At 39.9% G+C, this 18,667-nt stretch overlaps 4 protein-coding genes across 4 annotated transcripts in view; 3 read left to right on the forward strand and 1 right to left on the reverse strand.

The window, feature by feature from the left end:
- The window catches only part of LOC144651269 (leucine-rich repeat-containing protein 69-like), a 204,359-nt gene that overhangs the window by 152,908 nt on the left and 32,784 nt on the right, over nt 1–18,667 (forward strand). The window lies entirely within an intron of this gene.
- LOC144652093 (uncharacterized) lies at nt 1,417–3,169 on the forward strand. The gene is made up of 2 exons (XM_078512125.1): nt 1,417–1,581; nt 1,868–3,169. Exon 2 carries the CDS (start codon nt 1,884–1,886, stop codon nt 2,508–2,510), a length of 627 nt encoding a protein of 208 aa, XP_078368251.1. The 5' UTR covers nt 1,417–1,581; nt 1,868–1,883; the 3' UTR covers nt 2,511–3,169.
- On the reverse strand, nt 5,195–14,494 carry LOC144651255 (enoyl-CoA delta isomerase 2-like). Its single transcript, XM_078511191.1, has 9 exons — nt 14,265–14,494; nt 12,478–12,576; nt 12,099–12,144; nt 11,852–12,015; nt 11,317–11,492; nt 9,026–9,236; nt 7,899–8,042; nt 6,999–7,247; nt 5,195–5,338 (listed from the first exon to the last, which is right to left on the reverse strand). Exons 1-8 carry the CDS (start codon nt 14,466–14,468, stop codon nt 7,092–7,094), a joined length of 1,200 nt encoding a protein of 399 aa, XP_078367317.1. The 5' UTR covers nt 14,469–14,494; the 3' UTR covers nt 5,195–5,338; nt 6,999–7,091.
- LOC144651311 (neuralized-like protein 2) lies at nt 14,544–16,350 on the forward strand. The gene is made up of 2 exons (XM_078511256.1): nt 14,544–15,299; nt 16,218–16,350. The coding sequence occupies exons 1-2, from the start codon at nt 14,705–14,707 to the stop codon at nt 16,331–16,333; spliced, it is 711 nt and encodes a 236-aa protein (XP_078367382.1). The 5' UTR covers nt 14,544–14,704; the 3' UTR covers nt 16,334–16,350.

The following is an 18,667-nucleotide window of genomic DNA, read 5'->3' on the forward strand; positions in this document are numbered from 1 at the left end:
TGCACTTTTTGATACAAGCATGAAATTTGGCACACTGAAAGTGGTCACCAACACGCACGCGTCAGTGGAAATCCACCTATATAGTACCAAGCCCGAAAAACGCCAGTAATTTATTAAAATCAATGAAATTTCGTGAAATTTTTGTTTGTCCTGGTTTTTAGACAAATACTATTATGTCAGGTAGTGATACCAAGTCGCACGTACAAAATTTGGAACGAACTGTTAGCGAACGGCGAACGCTGGGATCGGCGAATAAATCGTGAGAGACCTACAATAAAAGGTGTACAAAAGCGCAAGAAGAAGTACTTCGTTCGGGAGGGGCCCGCCTCTTGGCTGAAAATTTCATTGCTGTTTACTAGCTGAAAATAGGAAATTGGCGTTGGCATTATAACGAGAATTAATTAGTATGTGAATGCTTGCAATCCTGCAAAGTTTGGTGCTGCTATCAAAAATCGCTCAATTCAGGAGCTAAGCCGTCGGACTATTTGGCATGTTTAACTACCGATCTTGAACAAAAAATTGATAGCGGTTTTTCTCGATCAGATCTTTCAGAATGCAACCAATATACAAAATAAATACTCCTTTGAAAAGGTCGATCCCCTCAGTGTGAACAACACATGATTTTGTCGCTGCTATATGCTGCTCCGACATGCTCCTGCGTCTTGTCACACGTGTGCGGAGTCCTTGGTCCTCTGTCTACCACGACCACCCTGAGACAGAATTTACTGCCCACTGTTGGGAGTTTGTAGGGAGGTTTAAAATAGTAAAATATACTGTGTTGTAACCATCAAGGGTAGGAAAACGCACGCATGAAGGGTTGGAAAACGAGCGCATCAAAGATGGGAAAACACGACCATCAAGGGCAGGAAAACGCGAGCACAAAGAATGGGAAAACGCGCGCATCAGGGGTTGGAAAACGCGCGCATCAAGGGTTGGAAAACGCGCGCATCAAGGCTAGGAAAACGCGCGCATCAAAGGTGGAGAAACACGCCCATCAAGGGCGGGAAAACCCGCGCATCAAGGGCGGGAAACACGCGCATCAAGGGCGGGAAACACGCGCATCAAGTGTGAGACAACACGTATATCAAGGAAAGAAAATCGTGCGCATCCAAGGCGAGAAAACGGGCGCATCAAGGGTCAGAAAACGCGCGAAATACAATACTGTATTTAGTTAAGTCACTTTCTGAAGCGTTGTTCTTTTCATTTACCATTTTCCTTCATTTTTCTCTCCTTTCGAATCCATAAATAAACGCTTAATCACAGTTTACCAAATTATATTTTAAAAAAGGAACGGGATCGGAAGTTATCCACAAGCAAAACGAAAGTGAACTGCGGGCGCGTGACTTAACGAACAGCCATATGGTGACGTAATAATTAATCGTACGTCATGAATCATAGTATTGTAATTACATTTTTTCTCCGATTGCTTCGAGAAATATAAAGTCAAGAAAGGTATTTATAGGGTTATAAACTCAAGAGAGGCATAAAGTCAATTAACGTTTTCGACTGCAAAGTTTTAAAAAAAAACTCCGCCGATTAAGAAAAAAAGAGAATCAAGATCTCGAACTGTTAGATACACAGGTAAGGTGAATCTGACCACACTGACTAAACGCTTAAAGCTGGGAATGCAACTAATATTGAGTTTCTTTTTTTAAAAAAACGCCACATTAAGAGGGCATTACAAATTTTGCGCACCGAAAGAAAATGGCATTTATTTTGTCTTCAACGAATGCTCCTGATTTATTTTTGGCGTCAAGAAAGACTGAATTTATCCTACAAATGTTTCAGTTTGTTTTCCACATACTTACGTTCTCAAAAAAAATATGGTTGTTCACATTCTAAACGTGTCTTTCTTTCTCTTCCTTAGTTTTTTCTTTCTCGCCATGGTCTCGATCGAAAATATTGACTTCTTGTTTCCAAGTTGGCTGACTTCAAGTTTGCAGGCCATCAACCAACAATGGAAGACTTGCAGGGAGAACTTCAACATTTACCAAGCCATGATCATGCGCAGAGCCAGGCAAGCCCGGAAGTTTGTCAGACAAGCCTTAGCGTTTATTTCCAACCATCCTGTGATCGGAATATTTCTGGCTGTTGTCGCAGTGCTTGGTTTCATTCCCATATTCGCCTTCTTATCAATTGTGTCCGGATCCTTTGTGGTCATCTTTGTCACTGCGCTTACCATATTTCAGAGCGTGGTTGTGGTATCTTTGGTGCCTTTCCTCGCTGTTCTGGTCCCCATACTGATGATTGGAGGCACGGTGGCCGTTTTCGTTTACACTGTCTACTGTTCTGTTGTGAGGATTCTACAGATCATCGAGCGAACAATCAAACGAATCCTCAGCGGACCTAAAGAAATGGCCAATCACACGCTCCCTTCACAAATTAATGGCAAACCAATCAGATTTCGTAGCTACAAAGTGAAACCAAATGCTATCCCACCTACATTCCCTCCAAATGACGAGGTACCATTTGAGGAAGAACTGTTCTACAGGTCTCCCAATTGGTTCTAATAAACAATCAAAATAAAAAATTCAATACAAAATATAAAATATATAAACAAAATACAAAACATAAACACTAAAAAATTCCAAAAAATATATATTTCAGAGTTAATTAACCTTACCTTATTGTAAATAATTCCTTCTTTTGAAACGTTTATCCCGATCTAAAGATATAACTTCCCCCATTACTAAGTCTTCCTTTTATAAACCCCACTCTATTTAGAGAGACACATGTAAATACCCCCTCCCCCATCTCCCTATATTAACCCCCTTCTGATAATATATACCCACCCCACTTACAAATAGCCTTTTGTATGAGAGTCTCTTTCGATAAACGTCAACCCATTTAATAACCTCCCCCTCCCCAACTGAACAAAAAGATATATATAAACACAATTTTTGAAGTGTACTATTTGTCTTATCCACTGCTTGTTGACACTGCCTTATTTACGTGGACACTTATGAGCAGAATCCTCAGACATTTTTGTGAAAACCATTTCATAATACAAATCTCTGGCAACAATGCTGCTGTGTGTTTTTTGTTTGATGTTAAGTGATTTTACTCAAGCATACTACTAAATAAGAAACCTTTCCGAACAAATGATTGATGTAACAGGCTGGAATTAAACTTCAATTGTTGAGTAATTCCTGGAAATAAAATACCTTTATGACAATCATAAGGTTTTCATTATTTTGTTTTATACCGCTGCAATGAGGCTGTTAATGAAAGTGAAATCACTTCATTGTCAGTGCATGTAGAGGACGAGAACTATCACCTCTATTCTCTCGAATTCTCACTGTGAGTCCTCAAGCACAACCGCCCTTATTCCTTTGGGGTATCATAAGTTTACTTTCCCGCTTCTGTATATTCTTAAGGCAGTCTACTGTACATAATTTGTGGCTAGTTTAATATAAATAGGCCTGTTTTATCTTCGCGTCTGTGTGACAAGTTAAATTTTCCCGACTGTGTGGACAAATTTAGTCCCGGTACGCCTGGTACGGTGGTATGAGCGAAAACCTACGAAATACAATCATTTTAGCCCTAGATGCAACACAATATGGTAGCCTTCAATGAAAGAGAAAAACTCGTGGCCTCTTATCTTCTCAGTTACTGCAGTTTTACGGCGATAAAGGGAAAGAGAAGCTAGATGGATAGAACACGGGCGATCCGAGCGATCGTGATCGCCCCAATCGCCACAGACGTTAGCAATCGTCCGTATAACTCTCACATAATCGCCCCGATCGCAAAAAATGTTTTGAAGCGACAGAGGCGATCCGAACGATCGGGCGATTGTATGAGAACCAGCCATAAAGGGACAATGTTTCTTAATTTTTGTCTTTAAAAGTGCGTAAAATTGTAGGTTTCGGACTGCAATTCTTTAGACTACTCGCTCTCGTTTTCTCTGAGCGATATTCAACTCGGCTGTGTCTTGTTGACTATTTGCTCATAGAAAACTGGGGCTCGTAGTCTAATTATTGTTAATTAGTAGTATAGGGCGCACCGGTTACTCGTCTTTTTTTGGAATCTCATGAGCGAGGGCAGGAATATATTAAATGGCGTGACGTCATGAACTCATGAAATTGCTCATACTTCTCTTCCACCACCATTCTGTTGCTATCCTCTTCTACAACCACCTCCACCACCACTACGACCCCCTCCTCCTACACCACCTCCTCCACCACTACAATTTAATCGTGTACCCTTGTCGTACCGCTCCTGTATTTCCTTTGTACCCCGCCTATACTCCCTCTGTACCCCGCATTGACCGTCTACCTACCTCATATCGACCCTGTGGTGGTGTTGATGATGGTAATGGTAGAACAGCAACATTAATTAAAATTGTGGTGGTGGTGGATGTAGCGTTGGTGGTAGAGGTGAAAGTGGAGGTGGTGGTGTGGCAGGGTAACAATAGAATTGTGGAGGTGGAAAAAGGAGTAGGAGGAATTTCATTAGTCTTTGACGTGACGCCATTAATGTTATTCCTGTCCTCGCACAGAGCTCCCTGCCTAAAAGAGGAGTAACCGGTGCGCCCTAATACTACTATTGCATTTCAGAACGGGATCCTTTGGAGTTTGCGTTAGAAATTCCCCAACCCTGGCTGGCTATTCCCTGGTATTTGTGCACCCCAAAGCTCTTCGAGTCTGGACAAAAAGGCATGGAAAATGGAATATTTTGCTCTGAAATAGGGCGGTACACCAAACCTGGATATTCCCAGGAGTACCTTCCTGCAGCCAAGTTATGAATGCGCTCGTTCGTTTCATTGTTATACGGGAGTTGTTAGTACATGTATAATTCACTGTTTGTGCTTATTGTACGTAACTATTCAAAGTCATTTGCATAGTACTTTATTATGCATGCAAGCCATAAGTTCCGGGGAAATGGCCAATTAACCCCATGGCTCTCTCCCATTGGTGTAGCGGTGCAATATTAACCGTTCCCTTCAACGTACACCACATTTCTAGGTCTTTCGACGGTAAAACACCACGACCACAGTTCAAATGTCGCTTCTTGCTCCCGTGCCGAACACAGATCGCATGGATGCCTAGATTTTCGCAGCCAGTCAAAGCCACAACGTTTCAGCGATCCAGCTTTCGACTATTGTTAAACGGGAGTTGTTACTACATGTATAATTCACTATTTGTGCTTATTGTACGTAACTATTCTGTGGGCTGCGAGTCATTAAAACAAAACAGTTCAAATTTTTAAGGATTATTTTATTTTTCTTTGAGTAAACATAACCAGTACAAATTGTATATATAAGTTTAGAGTTTAGACTGGTAGTTCTTATTGTGATGGAATGAAGTGCTCACAAGTTTTCAATGTTAAACATTTAAGAGTGACTTTTACGAACGGCCGAGCAAGAATTTGATTTCCGGGCAGAAATTGGATAATCGATTTTTTTTCGTTTTTTGCTCATTATTAGCGTTAAGGTAGATAAGAAACCTGATGTAGTTTGTTTCCCCTAGAGGTCTTCTAATTTTGAGAAAACAAAGAAAATCGATTTCGGTGGTCGAAGTCACAAATTTCCTAACTTTTAAACCCGAAATTAGCTATTATGAACACTCCTCGCGTTCGCTTACAAAACCGCGCAGAGAAATTTGGTCACTTCCTATCTACATAAAAACTCTTTTTCTTTCGCTAGAATATAATTTCAGGGCTTTATCGCAACTCTTCCAACTGAAAAAAATGAACTGACAAGGAATGCTTTTTACGATAACAAAAATTTGAATGAAATAGTAATTTTCAACGGCAGTATTTAGCATGTGGTATAACATTAAATTTTTTCAATTCTCGCTCAAACATGCATACAGATATTCTTATTAAACATACCTGAGAATTGGCTCGGGTTATTGGAAAGATTCTCACTTAGAGGGCATCAAACTTCGGCAAATTTTCACAGCATGACCGTAAACTGTGTAAACACTTCTAATTGCCAAACGCCACGATAATGAATGTTTTAACCCCAAATGCTCGTCTTTCCTTCTCCTTGCCGAATGTTCCATTGCAAAATTCCCTTTTCAACGAAAGAGTGAGATAAAAAAGCCAACCTGGGTCAATTAAGGTCCATTTTGATCGCAAAACCTCTTCGCCATTTTGCCACAAGATTAGATTTGTGACTTACGTGACATAATACACGTGACATGAAAAACGATATTGTGACGTAAGTGAGTCTGCGCAGTAAGAGCTCTGGGGTGGAGAATGTCACGGAGTTAAAATAACGCAAAACAATTCTCCAGCACCAACAACGCAGTTTGAGAAAGCAAATTGATCGTTCTGGCGTTCTGTACACACTTTCGTCAAGAGAAAAGAACGACGATAAAGGAAAATTGCTAAGGATGAAGATGCAAAAGGAATTTCGCGCTTAACAGTTGCTTTGTTGCATTTTGAAGCCAAGAAGTGTTTAGCTGTAAGTTAGGCTATTTTGATCGATATCACAACATTTTGTGGGACTACGATGCATTGATAAATATGCTGCCTTCAACAACCCAAGCCAATTCTCAGGTATGTCTTAGATAAATATTTACATGTGTGTTTAAACGACAATTGAGAAAATTTAGAGTTATACCACATAATAAATAATTCCGTTGAAAACTGCCGTTTAATTAGACTTTCTAGTATCGTGAAAAGTATTCCCCACCTTTTTAATTATTTCAGTTCGAAGAGTTTTGCTTAAGCCCTGAAATTATATTTTAGCGAATGGAAAAGAGTTACTCTGTTGATAGAAAGCATCCAAAGTTTTCAATGTGGCTTTGTTTGTGAACGCGACGAGAGTTAACGATAGCGAATTTCGGGTTGAAAATTGTGTCACTTTGAGGCTCCGATCACGAAAACTGACTTTGGTTTTTTTCTCGAAATTAGAAGACTTCTGGGGGGAACAAAATACATCAGGTTTCTTATCTACCTAAAAGCTATTAATGAGCAAAATAATGAAGGAATTTGATTTTTCAATTTTCTGCCAGAGCAAGCGCGGTTTTTATTTAAAGTCCTTCTTAAAGATCGTTGTATCGCCGCTATAAATGGGTTATATATTTTATATGAGTTAAAGAACTCTCACAAAAGGATAACAAAATGTAATAAGGATGTGTAAGTCACAGTTTGGCTTTTCTTTGCATAAATTTCATAATAGCTTGCATGCATTCTTCCGAAAGCCAGCGTTCTTCCAACAATGCAGCCTCCTTTTCATTGCAGTCATGAAGCATATCACGGAATGAGTCACGTATTAACTGCTTGGACAACTGCAGAGACTGAAAAGCGAGCAACACAAAATTGACAGATCAGTATGAAACAATAAAAGATGGATTTCTCCTGCAAAGATTATGCAGAAAGCATTATGAGTACCAAAATTTGCTGTAAGAGCTTTACATGTTGGCATTAGAGGTGGGAACACTATTATTTGAGAAGAACTACTATTTTTCAAAGTGATTGTTGACTTGCAACATGTATCCTATGTGACTACAAAGTAAATTGAGTTGCAACAAAATACAAAACCTAGAGATGCTGTACTGTGTGTTCTCTGGTAAAACTGGGTAGCACAACAGTCATGTCATAAATCGACTCGCCATTCGAAGTTCGCAATGAAACTTATCTGTGTTTGTATCTGTACAGCTCCCCCTTTATTGTTTAGCCACCACCCCTCTCCTCTTCTGCCTATATACCAGCGTCTTTTACTGTAGCTAGATCCAAGAGACATCATGGGGATGTTTAAGTAATTGCCCAGAAGGGTCACCCCTTTCCTTCTCTCCCCCTCCCGCAGCCACCACCTCTAGCAACCGAGGGAAAAAGCCTTGGGAACGAGGTTGCACCACTAGCAATAGTGGAGGAGCCCCTCTTTACTTGTATTAAAACAGATTAAAAGAAATCAAAATGTTTTTTTTATCTAGGGAGACAATGATCACCTTAGGCGGCAGCTTGGCCATTGCCTGCACTTTTTTCTGAACTTCTTCTGAGAATTTGTCATGAGGAAACACAGCAGTAACCAGACCACAGTCCCGTGCTTCAACTGCAGTCAGTTTGCATCCTGCAAGCAGCATCTCATTGGCCTAAAAGAGAGGAAACCACAATCAAACAGATATATTTGTGCAACGGCGATTTCACAAGTAAAGTTATTTTTAGATGAGCCTTTCCTGCGAAAATTACTGCTTCCAATGAAGTCCGCTATTACTTTGCCAGGAAATACTGAAATCATCGCTTGAAATGCTGTCAGAACACCCCGAAAAAGTTTCCTTGCATGTTTCTGCTATTTTAACTTCCCAGGTGGACGAGGTACTGTAGTTAAGTATCAACAGTCTATTACAAAATCGCTTGTGATTGGCTATTTGAAACCAATTCACCGGAAAATCTTATCTAAAATAACTTTACTCGTGAAAACGCTGTTTCACAGATGCAGTTTGGAAGTTGCACGCTTCGGGTAATGGGCTCCTGAAAAGGTGAGTTTTTGACCTTAGGCAGGCAAAATGGGGAACAATTTTCAAGGAAAGTCAAAGGATAGGAATGGGATCTTTGAATAATAGTTATTATTAAGCAGAGTTTAAAGCAAAGAACTTGTGCCACCTTTCTACAATGGTCAGATTTTTTTATCCCAACCCTGTTATGATCTATTCTTTTTGCTCTTATTGAAACATCTTTACAATTCTGCCCCAGAGTGACAAGGTGTAGAGAGATCAGCTGTAACTACATAGAGAACCAGTATTATACAAGAGGTTCTATGTGGCACAGGATGCTCCATTTACTTTAGACTTGCCATAAGTAAACTCTTAAGTGGTACTTATAAGTGGGAGGGAAGGAGGGTATGAACCTCTCATTTCCCACGCCTCTTACTCTCGTTCCTTTCTATAGTGGTTTCCTCCGCTTTGTTCCTTTCTATTGTAAAATATAACAAAATGTTGCAATATTTTTTTACTTTCTCCTGGTTCCGGCTAAATTGGGAATCTTGCATCCAACCCTCTCTTCTCCTGCCTCTCTTTTCTCCCGGTCTCCCACCCTCCTGTCCCCCTCCACACTAAAAGAATTAGTAATTCAGTACCTTAGCAGGCCCCATTATTCTGGGGAACATAAATGAGGAACATCCTTCAGGGCTCTGTCCCAGCTCCATGAATGGTGTGTGAAATGTAGCTTTGTCTGAAGCATAGACCATGTCAAACAGGCCCATAATGGTTACTGGTATTCCCACTGCAGGTCCATTAACGGCAGCAATCAGAGGCTTAGGGAAGTCTATGAAGTGTGCTACAAAGTCCCTGTCATGCAATAATTATAAAGAGATAGAACTGACACTTTTTGTAATGATTTTCTTTACCTAACTATAAGGCATGCAATAGGGTAATAACAGACTCATCACATGTGGGCAAAATGTTTGGCAGGAAATGTACTGGTAACATTTGGACAAAAGCCACTGGATGAGGGGCCTTGGCACATAGTGCCTTGCCAAGGGGTGCCTCATGCCTGTATTGCAATGCATGTGTTGTTGCTGGCTCGTCCTGGGGCTTAGTTAACCAACACCAGAAATTAACTTTGTTACTGCTGGTAGTAAGATCAACAACTTGCAGCCATCTGAAAACAGGCGGACCAAGAGGGTTCACACGTCAAAATGCATGCATGATTAACAGAAGCCAAATATGGGAGTCACATATGGTATGGGGTGACTGCAGGCTTAATTCAGTCTTAACCTAACAGCATTACCTTTTATTTTAATGTAAAATATCAAAAAAGGTAAGTGCTTGGGGAGAATTTCTTTCATGCAAGCAATCTTGTCATCCTGCCCTTGATCTTCTAATGATTAGCAATTACACGGGAGGGGGTGGAGGATGCCGTTACAAGCCTGAGGAGACCCACAACTGCCAGACCTCAACTCTGGTTTCCATTGTAACTGTTGTTAGTCTTGTAAGTGATGTTAGTACAGTCAACTCTCTGTTAACGGACACCTCTATACAATGGACACCTCTGTAAAACGGACACCTGCTGTTGGTCCCGTTGCTGCCATTATTCAGTCATTTTACTGTAACTAAACTCATGATAAGATGGACACCTCTCTAAGATGGACAGTTGTAGCCAGTCCCAAAGGTGTCCATCTTAGAGAGAGTTGACTGTATTTCAAATAAATAAATAAACAAATAAGTAAATAAATAAATGTTATTAGGGCGATCAGTGTTTGACATAATAAAAAACTTGGTTTGCATCTGATCTTAAAATCGGTGGTAAAGAAAAACGTATAAAACTGAATTTTCGGTAACTCTCTGCTACCTTCATCAGAGTTAAAATTGGTTCAGTTTTTGCATAATAAGTTTTTATACACCGCCGGTCTCTAGGGATGTTCCCAATGTTAAATAAACTTAAGGGAAATGCACATGCTCATTCACACAGTTAATGTCCTGGATAGAATGTAGTGCTTCTAGGAATAGGCGTTGTTGCCTATTGTTGACAATTCTTTCTAAAATTTCTACATAATCCGGATGAATGTCATGGTCTGTTGTTTCCGCGTGAAATCTTATTGCGCTTTCGTTATTAGATCTTGTGCCATAAGCCTTGTGCCAGGCTTGTGCTCTGTGCCGCACGAATTCCACGATCTTTTGCTCTCTCCCACATAGGCAAAATCACATGTTTTGCATTTGACTTTGTACACAATTTCCTTGATCTGATTTCGATTTGATCTCTCAGAAACACCCTTTATGTAAGGGATTGAAGCGTAACCCCTTGGACTCTCTTGACTTTCTTGGTTTTCTGGCTGTGTGGTTTCTTGAGCCAAAACAAGTTTATTATGATAAGAAATGTCAACAATAGGCCAACGCCTATTCCTAGAAGCGCTACACTCTATCCAGGACATTAACTGTGTGAATGAGCATGTGCATTTTCCACAAGTTTATTTAATGAAACTGTACCCATGTACTGTACGCATGTACTGAAGAGCTATCCTGGATAAACATTCGATTATTATTATTATTATTATTATTATTATTATTAACATTGGGAACATCCCTAGAGACTGGCAGTGTATAAAAACTTATTATGCAAAAACTGAACCAATTTTAACTCTGATGAAGGTAGCAGAGAGTTAACGAAAATTCAGTTTTTTACGTTTTTTTACCACTGATTTTAAGATCAGACACAAACCAAATTTTTTATTAAGTAAATAAATAAGTAAATAAATAAATAAGTAAATAAATAAATAAATAAATAAAACAATAAAAACTCTGGTTTCTTGGTTACTATAGCACAAGGCGGCTTGGACAACCATTACCAGAGGGCAACGGTATGCTCATGACACCATCAGCCAGTATTAGTGAATGTGTCAGTTTTAATACTGACTGTCACAACACTCACCTTAAAGTGTATCGTGCATCATTAGCCATCTTTTGAGGACCCTCAGGTGGAATCCTGGAAAAATTGCTCAGGTCGTTCCCACTGCAGTAATAATCCCCAGTGCCAGTTACCATGGCAACCACACAGGCATCATTTTTCCCAGCCTCGTCAAGAGCAGTCATGAATTCTTGGTACATCTTACAAAATGTGATCATAAACAGTAAGATTTTTTTTTTAAAACTCAATGCAAAGTTGTAAAACATTTAGTGCTGTTAATATTATGCTGCTATCACAAGGGAAATTATGTTTTCACTGTGTTAGAAAACCATGATGGACCGAACATTTCTTTGTTAACTTTTACATTATTTTATAGCCCACTTGGATATGAGATGGTTGATAGCTAAAGGTCTGTGCCAAGTGGCTATCAACAAATGCAAGTGAAATAATTTTTTATAAAAGACCCCAAATATCCGGTCCAACACAAAACCAAAAACCAAAAAAAAAGGAAAAAAGGGTTAAGTTTATAACTCAGAATTGTTATTATGTTACACTCTACCTCCAAGGTTATAGCGTTATATTTTGCTGGCCTATTCATCCGTATTGTCTGCACTCCATTTTCCAATGTCACGACAAGTTCCTTGTATTTACTTCCCACATCACCTGCTGGGCTATCATTAGAGGTTGATGACTTTGATCCTTCGTCAGTGGTACCAAATTGGGCTGGGAATAGTTAAACAAAAATATTTTTAAAAAAATCTCATAGTGCTACTACTGAACCAAGGTCATGAAAAAAAAAACATTACCTGCAAGGTCATTTACATAATCAATGTACTTCTGTTGTGCTTCATCCTAAAAAAAAATTAAAAAGGTTCTTGTGAACATAAAAAACCGGGCATTAACCTGGGCAGCAAGCGGGAAAAGGAAATGAGTGCGACCAAGGGAAACGTGGCAAAGAACAGTGGAAAAGGAACAAGCTGAGCAGGGACTCACATCATGCCCTGTAGCAGCTGTGGCCAAGATAGGGACAGAGGAGAACGTTATTGTCTGGCCCTATCCCCCACCCTGGGGCAAGGAACTAAGTATGATTTGTTTTACAAGAAAAAAACATAACAAGTTCCATTTGCACTTACAAAAACAAATCCCCCCCCCCCCAAAAAAAAAAAAATTCTTTTTTACACGAACCTTTGACAGATCACCTAAATCATTCCAAGCAGACCACTTTGCTTTTGCAACAAAATCAAATGCTCCAGGCTTGGGGGAATTGCATTTTCCAGTACTACCCTATGGACAAAAAAACAGAGTAAAAAATCTACATACTGTATATGTATATGCTCAAACAGGTCTCTTGCAAGATCTCTTCAGCCCGAGTCAAGTCTATTAAAGCAAAATGTCTGACTCATGTAATATAACTGTAACATTCATGTTACCTTTAAAATTATTAAATATCTAACCATTCTTGATTTAGTGTAGCCTGCAAAGCAGGCATATTTAGTGAGCATATTCGAACGCATTTTGATCGGGCGCCATCTTGGATTCTTACTCGGGAGAGGATTGGGGATAGGAGGCTAAAAAGACAGTGAGCTTTTCCTCTTTTTTTTCCTCGCTTTTCCCCACTTCCAAACCTCTCTCTGCCCTAATCCAACATGGCAGCCAATCTTCTAGATCGCGAACTAGTACTACGCGCGCCCACAGAAAATGCCTGCACTGCAGGCTAGATTTAGTGCTAACTGGAGTACTAGTGCTATTCATGTTAACCTGATTGCTATATATTTTTGGTTAACCAGTGTGATATGGGAGATGCAGTGGCCTAATGGTTAGCTTGCTGGATTCCCAATTGAGCAGTCCGGGTTCGAGCCCTGGCCGGGGTCACTGTGTTGTGCTCTTGGGCAAGACACTTCACTCTCATAATGCCTGTCTTCACCCAAGTGTATAAATGGGTACCAGCGAACTTATAAAATAAAAGGTAAAGTCTGCTTCGACGAGCCTAGTGGCCCATACAGGCCGGAGCTTATCCCGGTTTCCGTAGCATTAAGCGACTAGGAGTATTGCTACTTCCCCCTGGATGGGATGCTAGTCCATCGCAGGGTTACCCCCCAGCAGTAAATTCGCCGGTACCCATTTATACACCTGGGTGGAGAGAGGCACTGTGAGAGTAAAGTGTCTTGCCCAAGAACACAACGCAGTGCCCCGGTCAGGCCTCGAACCCGGGCCGTTCGACTCGGAGGCGAACGCGCTAACCATTAGGCCACTGCGCCTCCCACCAGCGAACTTATGCTGGGTAGTAAACCTGGGATGGACTGGCATCCCATCCAGGGGGGAGAAGAAATACTCCTAGCTAGTTGCTTAATGCTACAGAAACCAGGATGTACTCTGGCCTGATGGGCCACTAAGGCTACCTAACTTAGTGTGATATTACTGCTAACCAAAGGGCTATTTCAGCTTGGAGAAATAATAATATTTATACCTTTATTTCATTACTTGTTTCTTACCCAACATCCATACCTGCCAACCCCCAGAGTACAAAAATCTGGAGAAGTCTAGAAACCTTTGCATTGTAAGAATGTCATTTTCGACAATGTCTGAATACTCTCCAAAAATCACCCGAAAATCACCAGGAGATTTGATGAAAAACTTGGACACTCCCAGGAAAACCGGAAAAGTTGGCAGGTACGAACATCTGCTATTGTTCAAAATCATGAGGATTTGGGTTATACCACTGACAGATCAGCAACGATTTGGACAGTTGACTTAGGCTTGGCCTCATTTCCATAGAAGGTCCCCCACCTGCCCCCCTCCCTCCCTCCTCCCAAATATAAATGTTTTTTTCAATCTTGGATTCCATGAAACCTCCAAGAGATATCGGACAGACGTATGAAAATTTAATTTTTAACTTTAATTCCCCTATTAGATTAAAGCTTTGTCAATTATCGTATAAATTGAGAGACCGCGACGCTCAATTTAAAACTTACTTGCTTGAACAAGGCATACAACTTTAGTTTGTGTTCATTTCCCGGGTCTTGCTTTAGGGTCTTTGACCTTTCACTTGCAGCTTTAAAGTCGTTTTCAAGATTCCCTAGATTCATGATTCCTGTATGAATAGGTCTCACCGATGAAAAACAAAACGAGGACGGTCGAAATAAAAACTTCTGTAAACCACGCAAGCGGGCCGCCATATTGGACTAGCACACACTTAGTACATGAAGGCGCTGCTTATAAATGAGATGCCGCTGACAAATCTTCTCGAGCGATTACTATTTGGGTCACGAAAAATTAATCTTTTATTTTGATGCTGATTTTCATAGGTTTAAACTCTAAAAATGAAGTTTTATGACACTGGTGATAGCATTGGGCACTTCTTAGGACGTTTGTTAATGGAGACATAGCGGTAGACGAGAAAACCTTCGTAAAAATGATGCGTTTTCACGATAGGCACGGAACCCATGTTCAGCTTTCACCATCTAAAACAGCTGCGACCAGAGTCAAAAGCTTTGCTAATGCGGTGGTATTCAGTCATCGCCCGTTAACATTCGGTGAGACATTCCTTTTTGAGATCGAAGAGCAGGAAAAAGATTGGTCTGGCCATGTCCGCTGCGGAATAACAACTCATAACCCGCAAACGATTAAAAGCGTGCCGCCATACTTACTCCCGGATATGGCGCAGATGGGAAGAACATGGGTGTTTGCGATCAAGTCTACGATGCAAAAACCATTAGGTGATGAACAGCTGAAGGACTATGGAAGTCACAATTTTCAACGGCAAGAAGCAGGAGATAAAGACAATAGTCCAGTGTTTTGTGGAGAAAAGGCGCTGGACGGCAAACTTAAACCCACAGATGTGGGGTCGCGTATAGGAGTTAAAGTCAGTCCTACTGGAGAATTGTATTTTTTTGTTAATGGCATGAAATTCGGGCCCTGTGCTCTTGATGTGCCTGTTGACAAGGATCTTTATGTGGCTGTCGACGTTTATGGAACAACAAAACGAGTCCAGATCATACAGTGTGGAGGTTAGTGTAGGGTGCTTCCCTAGGTTAGGGTAGTGGGGTAGGGCGGGGGGTACATGTGGGTTGTCGGGAAGGGGGCAAGTTGGAGAAGTAGGTTCTTGTATGTAGTGATGGTAAATTTAAAGCTCGCTGAGAAATAACGAGGATAAATTGTTCAACAATGATACAAGCATGGGACAAAGAAAAATCTGAGTCCCAGACGGGAATTGAACCCATGGCCTTCCAGATACAGGTTGGGTCAGTCTTTCCAACTGAGCTACCTAGTAAATGGCTCAGCTCACCACGAGTCTCTCATAGCTCAATTGGTAATAGCGCCCACATAAGGGAGGCCATAGCCCAGAATAAATCATTTCAATAAGCATTATAGGATGCCCTGGGGGCAAAATCAATATGGCCACCGTATCTGCAAAATGGACTATGGGTTTGATTCCCGTCAGAGACTCAGATTTTTTCCTTTGTCCCATGCTCGTGTCATTGTTGAACAATTCATCCTCACTGCAATCATGCGACCCCAAATTAAATTAACCATGGAAGAGGAAGTTTAAATTTCTTGGTTAATGATTGCTGGATTTGCCTGTGTGTTTGGTCAGTCAAAGGAACAATGGCAACTTTCTACTTGTCTGGAGAAATATTTTTCCCTGTTTCTTTTCAACTTGTCTAAATACACAATCACAAGCAAATTCAGCTATCACTTCCCATGAAATGCAAGCAAATTTGATGTCACTAAAAACACAATAAAAATTTGTATTCAGTGTTACAGTGGGACCCTGCCTCAGTCAGTCATTTTTGTGGTTTCAGCTTTCTAGAAGTGAAACCCACCTTGTTGACATTAATCAAAATTATGACATTAATTAGGAGAATCATATTACTCATTTTAATAACAATGATTCAATTTTTGTTTGACTGCTTCTTTTTCTTTAGTTCCTTCACTTCTTGACTTGTGCTGTGAAAATATTAAAACACATGTGGCAAAGAAAGAGGATGTGGAGCTTCTTCCCATACCAGCACAGCTAAAAAAGTATATTGCTGTATTTTAATAAGAAACAACTAGAACAAAGAAAAGATTAGTTATGAAAATATTATTAATAATTACCATAAGTATGTTAAAACAATTGATTACTGACAGTAGAATAGATCTATGAAGTTTTTAGTAGTATTTTACCCAAGCAATAAGAGTGTCGTTTAAATAAAACAAAGCCATTCACAGTCTCTATTGTACAAATCTGCTGTTCCTATACTTACAGTGTAAGTGCCAGCACTCTAAATAATGTTGTCAAAAGTTTCAACCCGAAGTTGCAAGCATATTTAAGTTAAAATAGGTTAAGAAAAATCCACCTAGGGTAGAACCATGGCTTGTTCAGGGGAGGGGGGTGGTTGTATTTATGGAATAGGATCTAGTAGCACTAATCCCTTAGGTACCGGTACTGTAATTATGTTACGACACTTTTAGACAGTTCATTTAGAAGTACAGTGAACTCATCTGTTTTTGTTACTAAAAGGTTTTTATTCAGCTTTTTGTGCTCTAAGCATGGTCATACTGACAAAGTAAACTTACAAGGAAAACAACTTTGACCTTCTTTTGGGGCAAAATAATGGTTCTGCTAAAAAGGTAGTCATATTGAAGGGGTGGTTACATTGTAAACCTTGGGTTCAACTATAGTTTTATATTATTTATAATGAAATTTTACCAAACATTGAAAAACGGCTAGATATGTATAGAGACTGTTGGGAATCTTCAAAGAAGGACAGTCAAACCCTGCTTATGGACAGTAGTTTTGATCGATAGTTTAGACACTTTCTATAGTCCTATGGTGGCAGTATAGACAGAGTTGGACTGTTGTTCTATGACAGTGGGGACAGTTTATGACAGTGGGGACAGTTTAGGTGCAAAATGCAAATTTAAAGCTCTTTTGATCAATGCATGTTGTGGACTCAATGGAAATTAGCTAAACATGCTTCAAAATCCATGCAACCAATTAAATATCACAGAGCTTTGCTCTAGCAGTGCCGGGTGCCGCAGGCGACTTTCTTTCGTCATTGGGCGACTTGTATAACTTAGCTACCATGAAAGCTTTTAAGAGCTGGGCACACGATTTCTTACCTAAGAGCGTTTGGGCACCCTGCAATTATTCTAAGAGCACAGCTTTGATATCACATCAACAAAAAATAAGATGAACAAAATATTCTTCGAAATATAAGTACTTTTAGAAAGGTACATGTTATGTGTTAGTTGTTTGCATTTTGGATGAATGCCATTTTAGCAAATTACAATGGTAAAGCATTTTTTTTATTTGAATGACAAAATATTGAACAAAATGGAAAAATCACTCATTCAGCTGCAATAGGAAATTAAAGATCTGAAATCTAATCAAAAGCAAAGTAACATGATGTTACTCAATACATGTAAATAAGTAGTTTCCTCGAATGAAAATTAAGTTCCATAGAAGTAAATAATTTAGGTATCCTAACTAAATCAGTAAATGGTAAAATCTCAGTAAAATTTGTTGGGACACTTTGTGAATTCAGCTTCTTCATTAATGCTAAAAGCAACGCTGACAGCAGAACACATGACTTGTATGTTTGGCCCGACGTGGTGGAGGGGAGAGCCAAAATTGATATACTCACATATCAACCTAGTAAAATGGCCCAGCTCACAACGAGTCTCTCGTAGCTCAGTTGGTTAGAGCGCCCAACCGGTATCTGGGAGGCCATGGGTTCAATTCCCGTCGGGGACTCAGAATTTTTTCTTTGTCCCATGCTCGTGTCATGTAGAACATCTTATCTTTATTAATTGATATACTTGTATGGATACACGTATTCTAATGAAGAGCCAGCGTCCCAACAAATTGTCTGAGATTATTGTAGCTAGTGTGTATTATTAATAATTTATGCCATATTAGTTGACACGGAATACAGCACTTAAAGTGATCAATAGAATACATAAAAATGTACTGAACCACCAAAACATGGATGTGCAATCTACCAAAGAATTCATTTCCCACTCTTGATACAGAGTACATTACTGATAGAGGTTTTACAGAATTAGCCAAAAAAAAGCATGCCGACAAGGGGCCAGATAGATCTACTAATCATATACACTATGGTACAATGGTCACACAGTCAAAGATCACATGACCAGAACACGACTGACAGAGAACTAGAGTTAAATCATGTCAAAATATCTCGAAATTAAAACTGTTTTGATCTGAGTCTGAAAAATTGCTACCAATATATGTACAGTGTTTTACTTCTAATCTAGGCATATTGAAGTGAGACACTGAACACTCTCTGTACTACAAGGGCAGTCAAACTCTCATAAGCAGATACCACTCAGCTAGGAGACAAACTCTCAATAAATTGAGAGACTGGTC

Source organism: Oculina patagonica, chromosome 4 (assembly GCF_052425735.1).
Source record: "Oculina patagonica isolate OP01 chromosome 4, crgOcupat, whole genome shotgun sequence".
In the NCBI taxonomy this organism is placed as follows: domain Eukaryota; kingdom Metazoa; phylum Cnidaria; class Anthozoa; order Scleractinia; family Oculinidae; genus Oculina; species Oculina patagonica.